At 42.9% G+C, this 21,127-nt stretch overlaps 1 protein-coding gene across 14 annotated transcripts in view; it reads left to right on the top strand.

Moving 5' to 3' along the window:
- cald1a (caldesmon 1a) overlaps positions 1-21,127 on the top strand; it is a 59,746-nt gene that overhangs the window by 33,368 nt on the left and 5,251 nt on the right. For 5 of the 14 annotated variants that reach the window (XR_014621596.1, XM_084346501.1, XM_084346495.1 and 2 more), the window contains exons 3-14: positions 5,354-5,491; positions 8,241-8,670; positions 8,766-8,798; positions 8,893-9,108; positions 10,638-10,753; positions 12,214-12,481; positions 13,868-14,005; positions 17,887-17,930; positions 18,167-18,242; positions 18,671-18,814; positions 18,989-19,084; positions 20,831-20,899. Coding sequence is in view for 13 of the 14 variants with exons in the window: in XM_084346501.1 (XP_084202627.1) it covers positions 5,354-5,491; positions 8,241-8,670; positions 8,766-8,798; positions 8,893-9,108; positions 10,638-10,753; positions 12,214-12,481; positions 13,868-14,005; positions 17,887-17,930; positions 18,167-18,242; positions 18,671-18,814; positions 18,989-19,084; positions 20,831-20,899 (1,768 nt within the window). In the remaining variant the exon portion in view is untranslated. The remainder of the gene's footprint in view (positions 1-5,353; positions 5,492-8,240; positions 8,671-8,765; positions 8,799-8,892; positions 9,109-10,637; positions 10,754-12,213; positions 12,482-13,867; positions 14,006-17,886; positions 17,931-18,166; positions 18,243-18,670; positions 18,815-18,988; positions 19,085-20,830; positions 20,900-21,127) is intronic. The other 9 variants (XM_084346496.1, XM_084346506.1, XM_084346507.1 and 6 more) reach the window with 7 other exon arrangements.

Here is a 21,127-nt window from a genome sequence, read left to right on the forward strand (position 1 = left end):
CGTTTATTTGCTTTTTTTGCTGTGAGAGTGATAAGATTAATAGAAGTCACGGCTTCCCGCCAAGAATAACAGTCCCCCGTGTAACTTTCAGTAAAACTAAAACTGGTGGTAGTTTTTGTGGTGCTTGTCGTCTTTGTGCTCAGCTAAATCATATTTATTGTACAGACATGAGAGTAGAATCAATCACTCTCGACAAGACAGCAAATAAACCAGTTCCCAAAATGTTCCTTTAAGTTGAAAGCATCTTATTTAAGGCTTGGCTAAATGTACAATGTTGATTTTGGAAAAGACTTTGTATTTCGTCTGTGATGTCCTTTTTTGGAAGTGGTATTTTTTGCCATTTTCCTCCCGTCTCCTCCTCCACCTCCTCTTTTCTTGTCGCTCTCCTTCTCTTCTTCTGGGTGTCACTGTCTTTCTTCTCCTTCTTACTATCTTTCTGCTTTCTCGGCTTCCTCCCTCTCATTCTTCTCATCTTCTTCCACTTTCTTTGTTCTTCTTATTTTCCTCCATCTTCTCACTCTCTCCAAACCTCCTCCTCCTCCTTCTCCTCATCTTCTCTCTTTTGATCTCCCTTCTCCTGCTTCAGTTCCTCTTTCTCTCTCTCCTCTTCCTCCTCTTCATTCTCAACATCTGCCCCTCCCCCCCTGGAGACCAGGAAGGGCCGAGGAAATAACACCCATCCTCCGTGAATGAGCCGTGGGCAAACAATCCCCGCCCTGGTTGAATGGACCGCTCCAAACATGACCCGGTCCTGCATCGTAAACCTTTTGGTTCTGGCAGGAAGAGAGAGGGAGATGGAGATAAAAAGCGATGGAGATAGGGAGGGAGAGGTTGAGCCACGTACGTCGAACTCACCACATCAGCTTGGACGGGAGTGAATCTATTGTTGCAGTCGCATTTTTTAAAGCTAACTCGTACATTCCACAAGAGAGTGCAACTTTATATTTCATGTCAGAATAAATGTAGTCAGGGGGAATTTTATCACAGCTAACATTGTGTTTTCTTGGAGCCCGCCCAGCCAGAGAGCAGGGTGGGGAAGGGAGACAGACGGGGTACGTTGTGGTTCTTTTGGGCCGGCGGTAGGAAGGGAAACGGTCCAGGGAGGCCAGCGTGGGAATGGGTCAGCATTTCTGACAGCGTAAGCACAGCCCCCGCCCTCTTTCCCCTCTCCCCTCTCCCCTCTCCTCATCCATCCCTTCCTTCTCTCCCCTCCCCTCCCCTCCGTTCACAGCAGCTTTTCTTTTCTTTCTATCTTCCTCTTTGCTCCTCTCCCTCCCCCCTCTTGAGGAGGGGGTGAAGAAGTCTTTTCTCATGGGCTTTTCCCAAATTGTTTTCACTGACATTTCTGAGATATTTCGCTGTAAAGAAAATATTTGGACATATTTCTCCCTAATAGGCTCGCTGATGGGGATGTTTTGTGTGCCTGTCCACTGCCTAAAATCAGCTTTACAGTACGACGCAGCATGTGAAGAAAACTCGAGCGAATGAGGAATTTGCGCTCGTATGTAACGAGACTTTTTAATTTCCTTTTCAGCTGCATCAGCCACATGTGTGTGTCTGTGTGTGTGGGGGCCCATATTAGCTGTCAGTCAACAGTGTGTGTACTTGGCCACCCATAAAAAGGCATCTGTTGCGTGCTTTATTCTGACAGACACTCGCACCTGAAGTTTATAACTACACATCACTCAGTACAGGAAAAGGTGTTGTCCATGATGAAATCTGCAGATTACTCCTTTTTCCATGATCGCTCACGCCCTTTCCCTTCCCGTCTTTCATTTCCCACTTCTCCTCTTTATCCTCATTCTCTTTTTTTTCTCTCTCTCCCTTCCACCTCTCTCCATATTTCTGTGTCAGTATGCTGATAGGGTTTGGGGGGCTGAGGTAAGGAAAGGGATATTAAATCAGGGCCTTGGTTGTGTGTATGCGTCTCTAGCCAAGGCCGTGATTGACAGGAATGCTAATTCAGCTTTTAGGAGTTTGTTCTTCTCTCCTACTGAGGAATCTTTAACCCTGAGATTGTCGTCGTCGCCGCCAAGAACTCTTTTGTTCCTTTTTTAGCTGTCGTCGTTTTCCCTTTCTCATGACATTTGGTGCTGTTTCGGGGGTGGGTTAGTCCTTTGGGAGTTAAGGCAGTTGTTTCACTTTATTTTTTTTCCACAGAAACCACATATCACTCTGGCATTTTAAATAAGAGTTAATATACTTTATACTGCAGGGAGCACTAAACTGAAGTTGACAGATAATGAATAGAATAAGATTTGTTGGGGGGGGGGGTATTTAAAGCAAGACTATTTATATTACTTTTGAAAGATGAAGTAACACATTCTTCCTCTTACAAGTAGAAAAATGTAATTCTTTCCCCTACAAATGGGGGCAGCTTATCACCGGAGTAACCACTAACTGCTGCTTACTGTAGCTGCGCTTAGCTAGTTAGCTCAGTTAGCTGTTCAGCTAGTGGTCCGGACTGGGAGCCGGAGCACTTAATGGTGTTTTGGTTTTTACACCACCAGCAGGGGAGCTTTAGACTGAGACGGGCCGGGGCTAGCTGGTTAGCATGCTAACTTCAGTAGATATCTCTACACGTAGAGATCGCAACATCAAAACTGTCACTTCTTCACATTATGTTGATAATTTTAGAACATTTTTGAATGTTTACAACAAATATTCTTACTTATTGCCCAGTTAAGCAATAAAAACACATTTGCTAGCTTGAATGCTTCACTGGGTTTTTATGCTACAGCTCAACTCGGTCTGGTACGGCCAGTAGTTAACGTAAGCTAGTTTTTTGCAAACATATTAGATGTCGTTTTCATTGAGTAAATTTACTAGCTTCATGACTCTGTACTTGTGCTTTGTTATGATATGTTTTAGAGTTTAGCATTTAGCATAGATTGCGACGGGGATGACATATTTTTGTAGGCTAACGCTGAAGTTAGCATCGCCCTGGAACCCTCAGCTAAAAGCCTGTGGGGGGTTTTCAGTTGGATATTGGATTATTGATGAAAATAACTGTGGCTAACACATTATGATTTTGAATTGTAAATGCAATCACTAGAAGTAAAAAGCTAACCACCTTTTTTATTTGTGGGTTTTAGGACTCAACCTTGTCTGCACTCTTTCATATATTGCCTTTGTAACTCATGGCAACAGTGGCTGGTGTTCAGCAAAAGTTAGCCTGGATAGCTTTAAGGCTGAAAAAGTCCTAATCTGGATGCTTAAAGATGCTGAGTTATGCTGAGCACACACGCACACGTGTAAAGCGTTGCCTGAAGTCACCGATGTCACCATCCCATAGGTCCAGCTTGGGCGTTAACAGATTCATCTGTTCTGTTATGACAACATTCCTCATCTGAGAGAAAGAAAGAAAACGGGAGGCGTGGGGAACAGCGGAGGGGAAGGAAAGGAAGAAGGAAACTGTTGTTCACAGGCTGTAAAACCCAACATAAACCCGTGCAGCTTTAGCTCGGCTCACCACACATGTTGCAATTAACATGCAATAGCACGCTCCGCCGGCTGACCTCAAAGGCTTCGCTGTGATGTTAGGTAGCTGGGCATGTGGTAAGCAGGAGAAGTGTAAAAGGTCAGTCAGGGCAACACAGATCAAGCATGGAGCTGAGTTCATGGACGTCAGGTGGCCAGAAATACAGCAGTCTGGGATCTGATAAAACTCTGTCTCTGGTATTGTACTATTAGATATCCTCAATTTATAATGCTTTCATTTGTAATACAGTATTAAACACACTTTACTTTTAGGGTGTAGCCTCTTCCCCATAAACCTGTCTGCTTCTAATTCAGTTAGATTTCCTGAGAATGATTTTTGGACCAGCCCCAGAAAAATGTCTCAACTTGTTGCTTTCAATCAAATCTAAGCACATAAATATACAGTAGTTGACGAGCCAGCTAGATGGTGAACAATGGAGTTATGTCGATGATTGCATGAAGCCACACCCTTCACTTAAACCACTGCATTTAATAAAGACGTGCATAATCCACAGCATGTCTGCTTTGGATTTGGCTCTATTAAGCATATGGGCGGTTTGTAGTTTTTGGCGATGTTGTGGTTTTTTTTTCTTTTCTTTTTTTTTTTTTGAAGACAAGACGAGAATGAACCACTGAAGAGACGGAGCAGCAGCACAACTCTCTATTTCCATCTGTTATTTTAGACATGACCTGATGTGACCTCGCCTAATCTTCTGTAGTTATGCTTGACCAGTTATGCATAGTAAAAGGAAAATATACCAAAAGGGGCACTGTGGTTCAAAAATATAACTCACCACATTCTAACTGTATGCACTGAAGGGAAAGTAGTATTTGCATGTCATGGGAATAAATAAAAGCTAAACTAGGGTCATGAACTGTATCAAAAGAGGAAGCAGTAGAAGTAACAGGCTGTCATAAAGCTCGCCACAGCTATTTTTAGCATAAAGTGGTATCATTTTGTTTTCACCTCAGTTTGCTTTCTTGCAGAGAATTAGATGAAAATATCAGTATTACTGTGCTATCTGTCCGTTAGCCTAAATGTACAGCTACAGCCAGCAGCTAGCTAGCTAGCTAAATTTAGCCTAAAGTCTGTCAACACGGAAATGTTGCAAGTTTGGCTCTGTCAACTAGTAAACCCACAAGATACAACATGTTAATTAATGATATTTCTAAAGGACAGGCAGATATTTTTTATCTTAGCTAGCTGTTTCCCCCCCGTTTCCAGTCTTATACTGCTAAACTAAGCTGACCCTTTGTAGCGTCGCAGTTAGCCTAGCTTCAGATATGAGAGTTGTACTCTCGTCTCCTAACTCATTGCAAGAAGACATATTGCTGAAAGTGTCAAACTATTCCTCTTAACTGGAAAGTTTTAACTCCAGTTGGTCAACTCCAGAAAAAAAATATATTTCTACATTTAATATGGTATTAAATTCCTTGCAGAAACATAAACTTGCTTGTGGCTAGTGGTCGTTTGGCCCACACCTCTCCAGTTCGCTCTGTTCCAGCGCTGAGCAGAACCAGTGCGAGCACAGTTTCTCCGGCTCTCTCTTATCCTCAGCCAAAGCCGTTTCTCCAGGCTGAGTTTTTATCAGCTTGTGAAAAGTGCAGCCACGATAAGAAGTATTGCTTGTTGCACAGATGACAGGTCAGCTTGATAGGAAAGAAGGAAAAAAAAGAAACACTCCCTACAAATCCTCCTGGTTTTGGTCACTGTGATGATTACAGTGCAATTTAAAGAATCATTCCCTTTGAAGCATCTGACCGTGAAGCTAAATTGAGGAAGGGGAGAAGGAGATGAAGGGTTGAGAGTTGGGAAAAAAAGAAAATGTCTTTGTTTTCCTGACCCTCTCTTTTCTTCTTTTGTCTCCCTCAGGATGGCGAGGAATGATGATGACGAGGAGGAGGCGGCCCGCGAGAGGAGGCGCAGGGCGCGCCAGGAGAGGCTGATGAGCAAGGAGAGCGAGGAGCCCAGTGGACAGCCAGACAGTCTGGTTCTGACCAACAGCCACAGGTGACACATGCAGGATAAAGCAACATGGCGTCTGTCTGTGACAAATACAGCATCAGCAGCAGCAGCCGGCTGAATTTTCAGTCCGGCTGAGAAGGGAAAAAAGCAACAGGGAAAGAAGGAGAAAAAGCTGTCACCGTCATATCATCCTGTCCGGATAAAGTAGTTGTACTTCATCAATAAATAATCAACACGAGTCCGTTTCCTGTGGGAAGAAATGTCAGGACGACTCAGAGGAATGACACCAAAAACTCTTTCACAGCCTCTGTTGTAGAAAAAAGACAGGATTTTGGGAACAGTCGATTGTTTTATTCTCTCATGAAACAACTAGCTGTGTCTACAGCTTACGTTAGCTTTTCGTTTGTGCACAGCACATATTTAGTCAAAAAATAAGTGATATTTTTTTCAGACTGTAGGTTCAGACAGAAGAAGAGAAAAACAGCTGCTGGCAATTGTTTTTCTGGTTGTTTTAACAGTTTCTAGCAAATGTTATTAGCTGTAGCTAGCTCGCTAACGTTAGCGCCATAACGTTAGCGCCATAACGTTAGCATTGGTTGAATAATCTTTTGTCTTCCTGTAAAAGGGCATAACAACTAAACATGTAACACTAGATTAAATTAGTTGGTATGGAAGTAACACTTAGTTACCAGAGGTAGTAAGCTAGTTAGCCAGACATGCTAACATTTGGAACATTAGAGCATATAAAGACACTGTTTAATCTGCTCCTCACACTTTTGCTCGTGTTTATTGTTTAAGAAAGAAAAAGAAAAAAGACATAACCATCCAAACTCTTAAAATGACAAGTATAGTTCTCATACAGCCCATGTAGGCTACACCACTTCAACATGTGGAGAAAACCAAAGCTCTACAGGCGCACTGTGCCTATGTTGGCTAAGCTGACATAATATTGTAATACTCTGAGGTGTTGAATGATGGAATTCAGTGAAGTGGCTTTTTCATGACATTACATATTTTTAACCAATGCAAGAATTGACTTTCTGCCCAATGCCAGCTATCAAAATGACACCCATACCATGATCTCATCCCCATCCACCAGAAAGACTACAAAAGAGGCTAAATATCCATTTCTATGCAGTTTGAGGCGATGAGATCAATCGTCTTGGCCACAGTGGAAGTGGTGGGTTGCTCTGACATCTAGCAGCACAGACGCGGCTTTGTGATCGTGAATGTTTCCCCTCTATGAGCTCAGAGATACATCCTGGGCCAGTCAAACAACAGGGGGATTGTGCAGGAGGATGCTGAGGCAGGACCTAGTTTGACTCACCATTGTTGATTGTGTGCATGTAAGGATAATGTTTGCCAGACATTTAGGCCAGAATATCATGAGTCATGATATTTGGAGCGAGGTGGATGGATGTACAGTTTGTATTTGGTGGACTGAAGAGATATACAGTAAATATGTTTTCATCCAAGCAGTCGTTTGGTCACTTGGTCCACCATTTTGGGTCATAACTTTGGTCACTCTCTGACCTTTCACCTTGTGCCAGCATCAGGTCAAAATTTAAGTCTGTCCGATAAAGTCCCATCTGTCTCAGCTGTACTTTGTGTTCAGTGCTAATTAGCAGATGTTAGCATGCTAACATTTTCACAATGGTGAACATGGTAAAAAAAAGTATACCTGCTAACAACAGCATGATAACATTGTCTTTGTAAGCATGTTAGCATGCCGAAGTTAGCATTTAGTACAACTTCTGAGGTGCTAGCATGGATGTATACTTCCAGTCCTGCTTATGTTGTAATTGGTAGTTTAAGCTAATAACAGAAGGAGTGCATGCAAAATAACTATTTTGTTGTGTTCAATCATAAAGGGACCCAAATGCAAGATGCATAAAGGCAGGCAGGCAGGCAGGTAGAAAGGGAAGAAAGAAAGAAAGAAAGAAAGAAGGAGAAAAAGAAAACACCAGCAGCAAAACAGATGAACTGGTAAAAAGGGCGGGAAAAAGACAAACTGAAATAAACAAGGGGCTAAAGAACAAATGAAACGCAGGTGTCCACAGAAAAAGGGCGGGAAAATGAAAATAATGAAACATCTAAACTAAAAACCAAGACACCAATGAGTCAAGGATAAAAAAACAAAACAATGACTCCAGACCTGGAATCCACAATACATTTTTTGACTCTGTTTATTTTAAGGCCTGACTGGTAGTTTATTTTAAAAGAATATCTGTGGTGAAGACAATACAGCCGATAGTCAGCCTTGTCCACATACTGGCTCAGGCGCTGACAATAATGTGGCAGCTCTCTCTGTAAACTTTGATTTCCTCCCACAGAATTTAATTTAGTCTTTTTTGCAACAACAAGTTTGCTTGAGCATTCTGCTCTTGTAGTGTATTTCCTTTTAAGTCACAGTCAGTCAGTTGATCAGATCCCAAAAAAATTCAAGACACTTTACTGGGCGTATGCTGTTCAGTTTTGGGAATCTACTCCCAAGACTGTCAATCCATGTCAACAAGCACAAGCTAATGCTCAGTCAGCATCACGCTGCTGCACATTAATTACATGTGCTCATATCCAAGCCTGACAACTGCTTAGAGGGAACATGAGCAAGACTCTTGCCACTAAACAACCATGAAACTGTTGAGGGTTATGGCCTTGACCAAGGGCATCTTAGATAATACTGTGCATTCAGTTTCTACCCACATTTTCTTAACAGCTGACGTCTGTTGTTCTGACCTCAATCATTAACAAGAGACCACACAGTGAAATGTTTGTCTCCTCTTCCTCCTCCCAGTGTGACAGAGACTGTGAGCAGGTCTTACGAAGGGGGCGGCGGAGACGATGATGACCAAGCCCTGCAGGAGCGCATGGCCAAACGCGAGGAGAGACGGCAGAGGCGCTTGAAGGAGGCGCTGGAGAGGCAGAGGCAGCTGGACCCCACCGCGCCTGAGGACAACGACAGCGTCGCCGCCACGGAGAAAAACAACGCAGAAGAGGAGAGGCCATCCTCCTGGCGTCGGGGTCGTAACCGCGAGGATGAGGAGGAGAAGACAGAGATGTACTCCTCGAGGAGAGAGGAGAAGGAGCCAGAGGAGCCGAGGGAGGAAGAAGAGGCTGCTCCCGAGGGTGTAGAGGATGCAGAGGAGGGCGTAGAGGAGGAAGAGGAGGAGCAGAAGGTGGAAGTGGTGGAGGACAAACCGAGAAGGTCTTACTTGAGAGAACAGGTGAGTGTCCGGTTCATTTCTCGCTCATTTATTTGGGACATTTATTGTGTTTTTGTAGCTGACAGTCGCTGCACATGTGATGCTTGTTTCTGTAGGAATCCACCGAAGAACCTAAAATTCAAAACGAGGTATGGTCATTGATTTATAGACTTCTTCACGCACATCCTTGAGTCACTCACTGATCGTTTCTTTCAAAGAGCTGCTGTAAACCTTTTGTCATAGGAGCCCACTGAAGAAGAGCCACAGTCAGTAGTCAGTGAGAATTCAAAGCGAGTCAACAAGTCATCAAGCTCAGAGGCTGAGGAGGATGTAGTAGCGTCAGAGGAGGCTGAAGAGGTACCTGAGGATGATCATGTAGATTCTGAGTCTATGACACTCAGAAATGACACTGAAGAGGACAATGAGGTAGCTGAGATACTGCAGTCAGAGGATAATGAGGTATCATACATGTGGTAAGAGTTTCAGTAGAGGTGTGATTCACAGCACAGAAAATCTCTCTGGGTAACTTCAGTGTCTTTGAACAGAAAGCTCTTGAAAACAAACCCACGAAAAAATTATCTTAAAACGGCGATCTAGTTCTTTAGATCGTTTTATAGATTAGTTTTCTTTCTAGATCGGAGCCCGATGCTGAAATTACCCAGACACCTCGTGTCGTCACAGTGTGGTTTGCACCATTTGCAAACTGGTGGTAACCCAGCCTGCGTTTCTATGAGGTGTGGTTGCGGCCGTGCAGTCAGATTCTTGATAAGGTTAACACAATGTCTCACATGAGTGCTCACAGCGTTTTGGTTTTGTTTTTGCATGTCTTTTTCCAGCAGTAACACCAATAACACTGACTCCACTCCAGGAACTCACTGCAGCAGAGGAACATCCACTCATTTTATATAATGGGTGTCTCGACATTATGAGGAGGACATTGAGCCGTCGTGTCATGTGTACACCTCCAGTCAAATGTTAAAAACGCCAGGCTGATCTCCAAGTGGAATGGGAACTGTTTGTGACTTGTGACTGAACCGCTAGCTGCATGGCTAACAGAGCTAACAAGCTAACTAGCCACAGTTAGCAGCAGTAAGCAGTTACTCCGGTGATATGCTGCCTCCTATTTGTTTTGAGTATGAATTTGACAGGTGGCCACTTCCTACTTAATGCTCCTTTAATGCATATTTCATCTGCAGCAGGTCAGTCTGTTCACTTTAAGTCCGAACATGATTTGAATTCATTCCATAAACCAAGCCTGCCGAACTCTTCTCTGCACAGTTGAAGCGAGCCTTCTTGAACAGAACTCAGCATTTCATTTTGTAGTCAGTCCAGGTCTGTTTGACCTCCTTTGACCAGAGCTCTTCTCAGTTTCTAAATGTCTTAGTTTCAACAACAAGTGCTCAAAGACATCCACATGCTTGTTAAATCCTAGATTTTTGCAAAGCCCTTATTAAAGTAAGTGCATATTAATAGGCGAGCTTGCGTGTCGTAAATAGAGGCTTCATTAGTCTTAAGTCTTGAATACTTATTAAAGACAGGTGTGCTGAAAGGGCAACCAGCTCAGTCTTTATTTAATTAAGGTAAAAAATGTACAGACTCTGTTAGATAGCATCAATAGAAAGACAGATGCACTCTATATTCTGCACTACAGGTTAATAATATATGATGCTTTGACTGGCGGTGTACGTATCGAGCTCAGACGTATAATGATTATAATTTACAAAACTTGAATAATGTTTTCGATGGTGGTGAACGGCCAGAGACAGAAAATAAACAGCTGGAGACACTCCAGTGGTGATCACACGTTAGTTAATCCCGTCTCAGTGGTAATTCTGGAGTGGACGCTGTGTGATGTGATGTTCTGTGTTATTTTGTTTGGGGTGTGCTCTCGTTCTCATTTGACATCCTGTGATGTCACACGCCAGGCTCGGCCTGCTCAGCCTTCCCACCAGTTGCGTCCTCGCTCACTGGTTTCTGTTCTGTCGCAGGTGAACGAGAGAGGCCGGGCCAGGGAGGACAGGGAGGAGCGGGGGAAGCAGAACGGAGGGCTGTACGAGGAGGAGCCGGCTCCCAAACAGCACAGGAAACCCGAGAGGACCCTCAGGTACACAGACACAACAACACACATCGAGTGAACTCCCGGTTTCCACTGAGGCCTAATTGGGGATTGCCAGGCCTGATGAATTATTCAAGAAGCTGTGTTTTTTAACAAAACTCATCAAAATACATGCCCCAATTTTCTGGCAGTTACGAATACGTCCCTGAAGCTCTAAATTAATGGGATTAGTAAGAGCATTTTTGAAAAATTTAATATTAGGAATCAAAACAGAATCTTCCATCTAATTTTACCCAGTTTTCTCCTTTTTACTAGAGATACACCAGCATGACTGTTTTAAGCCAATATGCAATATTTTCCCACATCCCTTTTCAGTAGTTTACCTCCTGTTTGAAATTCATTGCATAAGATGACCATATGCAAGAAAACTAGTTAGTTCAAATTAGTTTGTTCAAATTAAAGCACAATGCTTTTATTCTGAAATCTCCATCCAAATGGCACCAGTACTGACAGTAAAACACAGCAATACTTCTTTATGAAACTGATATTGGTCAATTAAAGGGGCAGTATGTAGTTTTGGAGAAGTAATTCAATCTCAGAATTTTAATATTTACAATATTAATGAGGTGATAATACAAACTCAGAAATATTTATTTTTCCCACAACTGAATAAAACAGCTGTTCTCAGAGGAAAATAAGATCCCCAGAACACTGTTTGAAGCTAGAGAGGTGGCAGGGTCCGCCACATATAAACAAAGTGAAACAGTATGAAACTGTGTTGTCCTTTAAGATCAGTTTGTTTATTCAGTGATGAAAACAAAGAGTTTGTTTATTTAGTTTGTCAATCAGTCAGTCAATTTCCTCCCCAAAACTACGTAGTGCATCTTTAAAACAAAATGTAATAGATTTGCATTAATTCCTGCATTTACTGAATTGTACTATGACAGATATGATTTTACTCTGAAATGCTGTACTGGATAAATCTTCATATTTGTTATAACATTTCACTGTTTGCATGTGCTGAACAGCGGCAGTTTAACCTGACAGGATCATTTATTTTACGTCGCTCAGGCTGATATAAAAGCACAGGAGTGCTGCCTTAGGCGTCGGTGAAATAATTGAAAAGCATATCTGAATCAGATTTTCAAGCAAACGAGCTGTTTTTGTTCAGCGTTCAGTCGCAGGAGTGTGTTTTGTACACGGGTCACCTGCAGTTAATCCCCAGCGTGAAACACTGGATGAAACCTGAGATGTACTGTAACATCATCTTTGCAGAGGTGATTCTTGGTGTTTGTTTGTGCGCACGTTGTTTTGTCTGTCCGACCGTGTGTGTTTGCTTGTCCATGAGAGAGACAAATCCTCGAGGTGTGTGTTTAAATATTCAGCTCGCATCAAATGTCAAGCGCTCACCTGTGTGTCAACCAGCTTTGCGTCCCACTTACACCGTCTCTGTTTCCTGCTGTAACTCTGCGTGTGCGCTCTGACCCGTGTGCGTCTGTCTGTCCCAGTCGCGGCAGCGTTCGCTCCCCCGAGGTGTCCGCGGGTGAAGACCAGGACGACGCGGCCCGCCTGGAGGCAGAGCGCAAGCTGGAGGAGCTGAAGCGGCGCCGCGACGAGACGGAGAGCGAGGAGTTCGAGCGGATGAGGCAGAGGCAGCAGGAGGCCGAAGCCGAGCTGGAGGAGCTCAAGAGGAAGAGGGAGGAGAGGAGGAAGGTGCTGGAGGAGGAGGAGAAGCAGAAGAAGGAGGAGGAGGCAGAGAAAAAAGCCAGAGAGGAGGTAGAGACAAAAATGTTGATGTTGTTTGTTCATGTTTCTGTTCTTGCTATTTCCATCCCTATTCTAGCTCCAATTTCCTCCTCATGACTTGTTAAACTTGAGCTTAAATTTTAATTCTCTGCACCTTTTTGTGTCAGGAAATGTCGGCAGGACAACTTTACATTCTTCAGTAAGAATATATGAATATTTGGCCTCAGCCTCCTTCCTTTCACACGACCATTTTCATGTTGATGTAGCCTTTACACCTGTGTGAGCTCAACCCATGCATCACGCCCGTGCTAGTGCCACGCTGACGTTATCTCCCTTTCCTTCACTGTTATCACGAATCAACCTATTGGGGTCGCCATTCGTAACTCATGCGTGTCATTCCTCATGACGACCTCGTCCTTGCGTATCTCAAAACGCGATAACCTCCTCCTTCCTATGTGCTCACATCTGTATTCAACCGCTCGACCCCTTTCATTCTCTCATCTCGCTCCGAGGCCCGGCATTCCCGCTATTACCCCGGCCGGTCTTCTTTGTTGATCTTGGCTTCGAATGTGGCGGCCCGTCTCCCGCTATCTGCCCCTGTTCTTCTCCTCTTGTGTGATGTTAATGAGGCCTTTTGGTTTGTAATTAAAAGATGGCCCAGAGATACAGAGAGACTAATTAACCAAGACAAGGCTGCTGGAGAGGGCTGATATACTGCCAAGCACCAGCCCTCTTCTGAATACAGTACAAATGGTTCATACAGTAATTGTAAAAAAAAAAAAAGAAACTGTTGATAGTCTGCAAGTCTCAAGCTTTCCAGAATGGCTTTTTTGTTTTTTCCTGAGGCTGGCGATCGCTGTAAATAAAAATTTGCTCTGAGTAATTGAATTAGTTCCTGACCCGCTTCGTTAGATAAAGTAAGAAAATCAATTAGAAAGTGAGACATATCTGTCGTCTGCATTCCTGACTGTTTGTTGTCCGTCATGTTGGTGATATATTCAAGGCGGTCTAATAACCCATTGTAATATAAATACGTTTCCAAGTCCGTCAACTTACACCCAGTTTCTTGAGAGATCTTGCATTTGCTGTTCCAGCACTCTCGGTCTGTTAGTTCGTTCCCAGGCTAAATCCACTATTACACAGGAAGCATGTTTTAGGTTTCCAGCAGCAACAGTGGTTTGTTTAGAGTAAATACAAGAGAACTGGGCAGTTAGCAAGAGCAGCAATATCCGGCATAGCTGAGCTGGCAAAGAACAGAGCGCCACCTACATACGCTCCAATTGAATTAACAGAGAGTTCCCCTGCTAACGCCAGAGATGCAGCAGGATAAAGAAAAACAGAGATGTCGAGGATTGCAACTTGATTTCTGTTTCATGTCGCGCCCGAACTCTAAACATGTCTGTCTTTGTTTCTCAGGAGGAGAAGAGAAAGATGAAGGAGGAGATTGAAAGGAGGAGAGCAGAGGCAGCTGAGAAGAGACAGAAGGTGGAAGACACCATGGACGGGGAGGAGAGACCCTTCAAGTGTGTCAGCCCTCGAGGCTCCTCTCTGAAGGTCTGTCCGCCATTTTTTTACCTCTCGCTTCCAACAGTGTCAGTCCAGTTTTATTTGACCGTTTGCTAAGCCTCATGCGTTGTAGTTATTGTTTCTCTGTATATATTTAATCCTCAATATGATAACGTGATAGATTCTCCATTGATTTTAAAGATGCAATATATTTAATTTGGTTGAAACATTCAAGACTTTACTAAAATGACTAAAAAATTGTGGACGAATAACAGTTGTGACATCTATCGGGTTGCAGTGTTTAGTATGCTAACTAGCTAGCCCCCGCCCATCCGTGTTCAAAGCTCCTTTGCTAGCAGTGTTAGCACTAACACTTCCCCGGTGCTCTCAGCTCCCAGCTGGGACCGCTAGCTACATGGGTAACTGAGCTAGCTAGCTAACAGCAGCTACAGTTCGCAACAGTTAGCGGTTACTCTGTTGATATGCTGCCCTCTATTTGTTGCGAGTATGAATTCAACAAGTGGCCAGTTCGTACATATTGCACATTTAAAGAAATGAAAAGCTAAAAGACTGAGGCTAAAGCTGCATGTTCAGGCAAAACATTAGCACTTTCCTCAGTTGAAGATTCATGTAGAAGTTCTGGAGTTGCATTTTAGGGATAGTCAGTCCAAGTATTATAAGTTTGTTAAGGAAAAATGTAAAAGCAGACTTATTTTGTTTTAAAGTAGTAAAGTTTGGCTGTCAAATGTCCCCAAATCCAATAAAAGAGATCAGGACAGAGCTGCTAGGATGCTAGCATTACCCTACCCTACCCTCTGGTTATAGTAGCTTCCAGATGTCCACACAGGGGGGAAATACAACTTGAAACTAAAATAGTTAATTAAATGTCTCTTGGCTTTGGAAGTAATATTGTTGGCAGTAAGCTAGTTAGCCAGAAATGCTAAAAACACATTTTATTTCAGCTTTTTCTTTGTCCTGAACCTTTGTCCCACCACAAACCTTCAAACTATTAAAACTGCCAAATATTGCTCTTACTACAGTCATACAATGCTTCAACATGTGGAGAAATTTAAGGCTTGAAAGGCCCGTCATGAGCTTCTCACGGGAGGGATTTTGGCGGATGCTCAATTAATCAGCCAAATGTTAAACACAGATAATTCAACATCGTAACTATAAAACACTTTGCCTGTGTTATATTTGCATCCCGCCCGGCACAGTCGCCAGCATAATGGAGTCAATAGAATAGTTCTCCAAAAGCTGCAAATCCCACTCATCCGGCAGTGCAGCAAAGCTCAAGCTAAACATTCAAAATATTTGGAGAGATTAAGTGCCAGATGACCCTCATCTGCCCCCCCCTCACCTCGTTCAGCTCTCTGCATGAAGTGTTATCTGTGTGAGATGAAGGTGTTCATAAATAGAAAGGGCCCCGGTGAACTATTTCAGAGATCCTGAAAAAGTCAGCCGCTGCCAAAATTTGTATTTTATTCTGATGTTCACTTTGAAATTCTGCTGACTTGTTAACCTGTTTGTCACAACTAACGCCGCACTTGGAAAAGCAATCCAAATCAAGTCAGCGTGCGTCCCTCCCCATCCCGTCCAAAGATAAATGGATGTCACGGCGAAGGAACGTTTAATCAACTCAAATGTGAATAAATGTTTTCAGTGTTGCCAAAAGCCAACTCCCACACACTGAAATTCGAGGGGGGATTTTCAGCCAGTGGAGAAAATCTAATTAGTGACAGTTAGCAGTAATATCCATCTGGCCCGTCCCGGTGAGACTCCAGACTCTAGGCTCAGCTTTAATGGTGTGTGAGCTCTGATCGTACTGGAATCAAGTACTCATAAGTATTTCTGTTTGGTCAGTTTTGTAAATAATTTGTTCGACTGTTGCTCTCCACCACGCTGCACTCAAGACAGGGCTCTACTTTGTGGTCATGTTCACTGTAGGTGCATCTGTGTTTGTGTGTCTGTGTGCATCTGGATTTATATTTCATACATCACACACTGTGTTGTGTGTGAATTGTTGATTTGCCGTGTTATACATTTTGCATGTATACAGTTGCATTGCATGTTTTATCGTCCAACGTTGGAATGTTTTTTTGAATTTTTTCACTGTACTCTGCATCGAATAGAGTGAGTCTTTTATCCCTGAGATAATAGACAGCCAAATACATGATAAAACTCACATTTAAAGCAGTTAAGGTGACTCAGTGGCTGTAGAACAAGCTTTAAACACACCGCAAATATAGTTACCTGATAAAGATGATGGCTAATGTGTTAACAAACATGAGCAGATACAACATGAGCTCTCTGGTGCTGGCTAGGTAGCTAACGTCGGTTTATCAGCGCTTTCTTTTTGAAAACAGCTCCCCCTGGCCCAGGAGTTAATGAAGTTGATATGGCTAATTTCATGTATTAGCAAACTTAACAAATATGGAGTAACATTAGCATTCATTATGAGTCGTCTTTCTGCTCACTTGGTGAATGTAAAGCCAATATTCACCCGCCTTCTACCTCCTTTTTGGTCTCCACCAACTCCCACATTCAACAGTAGCTATTCCCTAATTTTGTTCGTCTGCTTTCTGGTGCTGTGACGGTAGCTCACAGTCAGTTTATCTGAGCTTTCTTGTCGAAAACAGCTTTCTGCTGCAGCTGGAAACAGGAGTTAAAGTAAGCGCTAAAAATGAAGTGGTTTTGGCTCTGTAAAACCAAAATAATGAGCTGAAAGATGCTAAAAAAAGGAGGGGGAGTGATACTACTCTGTGGGTGTATATTGGTGGTGCTAAGTAAAAACTGAACCACAGCAGATAGATTTGTTTTTTCTTCCGTTTCTCACTTAAATGTAACATTTTCCAGGTCCATATCTGCACTGACTTCCAGCCCCTGCAGTTCTTTGAAACCTGTCAGCTTTCTATTTCAGAATTGCATGCGTGCCGCTGAGAATATCCACGGTTTTCTCGCTGTATCGCTGCTCCTGTTCTACTGAAACAGAGCGAAGTATGCATTGTTATCAGCAATCGCCTCCCGCTGGAACACACAGTCCCAGAAGCTCACCCACATGTTATCAGCAGTAGACCAGCATAACCCTGCTCCGTATTGTAGATAAAGTCCAGTGTTCCCTGGAAGAGAGGGACGGAGGGACGGAGTGGGGATGCAGGGAAGCGATTAGGGTTAACAGGATTACTGTAACTGCGTTCGGATGGCTACAGCTCTTTAAAACGCATCTGAGAATGGGGAATTTCCTGTCGGGGAGTATTTTGGGAACTCCCACATTCGGTAGCAGCCGAGCGCAAGGTCCTTTTTCACAGGGAGAGAGCTTTTTTCTGCACTTTCCTCTTTTGTCCATTTAAAGGTTTTTTTTGCGAGCGTCCGAGGAACGCATGTGTTGCCCCCTCTCCTGTTTTTTTCTCATATATCATAAACAATCCTCTGAGATTCCCACAGTCGAACAGCAGAGATAGGAAAAAAAACATGCTGTGTTTTCTCTGTGTGTGTATGTGTGTGCATGACTTTCAGAGCATTTTGCACATGGAGGGAACAATCAGTCACATTGTTGCTGCTCAGGAGAATCCTTCATATTGAGCATATGAAGAAATGAGTCAAAATGATGTATTCACCATGTATAAAATACTGTTGCAGTTCAGTGATTAGTTGAGTACATAATGCTATTCAAGCTATGAATCATACGGATTCTTTTGTGTGTCAACACTTTGATTTACGATCTCAAATCAGGAATGGGTTTAAAGAATAAAACTGCTCGTTCAAACAGTAAAGGCAGGATAGAAGCATTGAGATCAAGAGCAGGGTTGGGTTTAACATCTGTTTTAACTCTACTGGAGAGTGAAGGAAAATGTTGCAGTCATGTATGCATGTGCGGAACATCGCTGTAATATTTATTAACTGAGAGCTCTAATGCTCTTTCTCAACAGATCGGAGAGAGGGCAGAGTTCCTGAACAAGTCTGCACAGAAAAGGTGAAAGCATACACACATATGGTTTTGCTCCCAGTGACAAAGCATTGTAAACCTCACAGTCCTGTGCTGCTGAGGAGAAAAAAAAAATGTACCCTGGAGTTGAAGTTTCGGTCCCCACTTGGGGTTGCGAGTGTGTTTTCTGCAGGCACTAAAGATGAAATGCTTGACCACACTGTGAATAATATTCAAAGTGGCCCCATGCTGTGTATGTATAACGGTTTGCTCTCGCCCAGCAGCTCAGTGAAGGCATCTCACGCTCCCGTGGTGTCCAAGATAGACAACAGGCTGGAGCAGTACACCTCGGCTGCTCAGGTTAGCATGCATCAACTGTGACACTGCAAAACAAAACACTAAAAGCAGTGTGTGCTTCAGTACAAAAACAAAACAAAAAAATCAAACCGAGGCCTGAGGTCATCTTCAGTGAGGCGTCAACATCATGAGTCACATTGAAAATATGATTTACGACAGTTTGGAAACAAGAATGAGACAAATCCACAAACTCCTGAATTCTGTTGCATATAAAATTGCGAAACATTGATTCCCTGATCTGATTCCAGTTTTAGTATTTAGTGGTCACACATAAGCAGTCACAACTAGCGCTGCATGTTGCTCCCTCATGCCAATTCTTTTTTAAAAGGTGCTATATGTAAGAGTGTTGGTTTAAAACATTAAAAAATGTACTTACATTATGAACATAATGCAAAAAAATAACATTTTTGATATTATGCCAAAAACATAAGCAGAGAGAGAACAAGGAGTCCCGATCCCCTCGCTCCGGAGCAGCGGATCTGCCCCTGGTCACCGACAACATACGAAGCATCAAGAGCATGTGGGAGAAAGGCAACGTGTTCAGCTCGCCTGGAAGTGGAGGGAGCACATTCAAGGTAAAAAGAAAAAGAAATGGCGGAGGCTGGGAGAAAGTTAATGAAACTGTGTGTGTGACTGAAGCAGAGAGACACAGAGAGAGAGAGGAAAGAGCCCAATACACTGGCACTTCCTGCTCGGCCCCGTTGACGATGACGACCAGGCTTTGCTGACCTTTGACCCTATCCAAACAGGAAGCAGCTGTGATGAAGACAGGCGTGGCGGGCCGCATCAACGACTGGCTGAATAAAACCCCAGAGAGCGGCAAAACGTCAGGAGGAAGGCCAGCGGTAGGTCGCCGCTGCGAGGAAGTACAGTACAGTACAGTGTACAGAGAAATACTTACAGAACTTAAAGCTTGATTGACTTGAATACATGTAGATTTATCAAAGACATTTTTCTTTATATCTCAGGATCTATACATCTGCTTTAAATGCAAATTGGGAGTGTTAACTGCTTATATTAACAATGCCTTAAAGGTGCAATATGTAAGGATTTTAGTTTAAAACATCCTGAGATTAACTATAATTATCAACAGAAAATGAAGAAGGAGCAGGTTTGATGTTTTGTCAAACACATTGTGTTGTAGGTCATCTACTGAAGTTAGCATGCTAGCCAGCTAGCACTGTGCCTGAAAACCTCTTTCTCCCAGCAGTCAAACAGTCCTGTGCTAGCTGTGTAAACACCAACTCTCCAGCTGGCTGCACGGCTAACTGAGCTAATAAGCTCAGTAGCTACAGTCATAAACAGAATACAGTTAGCAGCACTTAGCTACTCTGGTTATATGCTGCTCCTATTTGTTTGGAAATCAATAGGTGGTTGATTCTTATAATTTGCACCTTTTAGCTTTATTCTGTCTTGAATGTTAAACGCCACAGAGAAATACACAAAGTGTGGTGCGCCTTAAAGGGGTCTGAGTGATGTGTCTGCTTTTAGTTTGAGTAGAGAAAGAAGTTGACATATTAATGTAACAAATGTAACAATTTAAAAGCTCCTCATGCAGATATTTTTTGTCATTTTTGTTTTTTTTTTGGATCAGTGACATTTGAAAAAAAAGATCACAGATACTATAAACATGTTGCATAAAGATACATACATAAAAGATACAAGAAACAATGTAACCCATAATCAAAACATAACAAAGTATATGATGATTTGATATTAAATTCTGCAACTATACAGAATGTCACATAAAATAACATTCTCCTTACATGTTATCGGTCCATATTTCTCCTATTTGGACACAAGGATTCAGCAGAAAGATCATATAAGCTGCATTAACTCCACACACAACCTCATAATAAACTGTAGTACTCTGACTCTTAAAACAGCCATTCGGTATCATTGTTATTACAACAACGTCACAATAACTGCTGCTCATGTTCTGTCCACTAGATGTTTTACAATCATTTTCAAATGATGCAGTGGAGCGAGTCAGGTTAAGATATTATCTTTCTGGCACCACCTGGTGGCCATAAAGGGAAACAACTGAGGAAGTGTCTGAGCTAGCTGCAGTCCCCTCTCACGTCCGTCACAGATATTACAGACTTGGCATCAGTTTGTTATGCAGTGTCACTCAAGCATTTTATCTTACTCTTATCATAAGCTTTGCTAGAAGACGGACTGGGAGCTTTTTTCAGTCCTGCTCATGTGTATCACGCCTCTCTTCACTCCTATCTATAGTTGAGCCAAATATTTATGTTAGAGCTTTTAATGTCACAGATTATGGCTCAAATAAACACACAGCAGGAAAGGAAACTTTATATACAAGTGGTTTCAAAAAGAGTTCGGTGCATTGTGGTGGGACGACTTGAGAGAGGATTGCCTCAGACTTTTAGTAAAAGTGCCATTTTCCACATCCTCCACACAAGCACCGCTCTACTTGACAGTGTCTATCAACCTTTGCTCTCGTTCCTCGAGCTCCCTGTCCTCCTCTACATCTCAGCTACTCTACCATTTGCCACAATATGACGGCTATTTTCAAATTGACCCGCAAAGGTCGAGCACCACTGACATAACTGCGTTGTCTCTGACAGGACCTGAAGCCTGTCGACGTCACCAACAAGAGGAGTCTATGGGAAAACAAAGGCGCCTCTCCAACCAAGGTAGCTATTATTCATTTCAAACTATTCACTGAGTACCAGTCTCACCCATCGGGGGAAAATCCACTCCGTCGCACGCCCTGGAGGATATCCAGATGAAGATTTAACTGTGCCAAATTGGTTTGTGGTCTTGGAAGGATTTCCCGTGGTTTCTCATGGCTTTCCAGTTGTTGTCAATCAGGAGCGTTGCCTCAGTGATGTCGGTGGAATATTAAAATGATCTCACAACAT

This window comes from Pagrus pagrus (assembly GCF_965226575.1).
Source record: "Pagrus pagrus genome assembly, chromosome: 23".
Taxonomy (NCBI): domain Eukaryota; kingdom Metazoa; phylum Chordata; class Actinopteri; order Spariformes; family Sparidae; genus Pagrus; species Pagrus pagrus.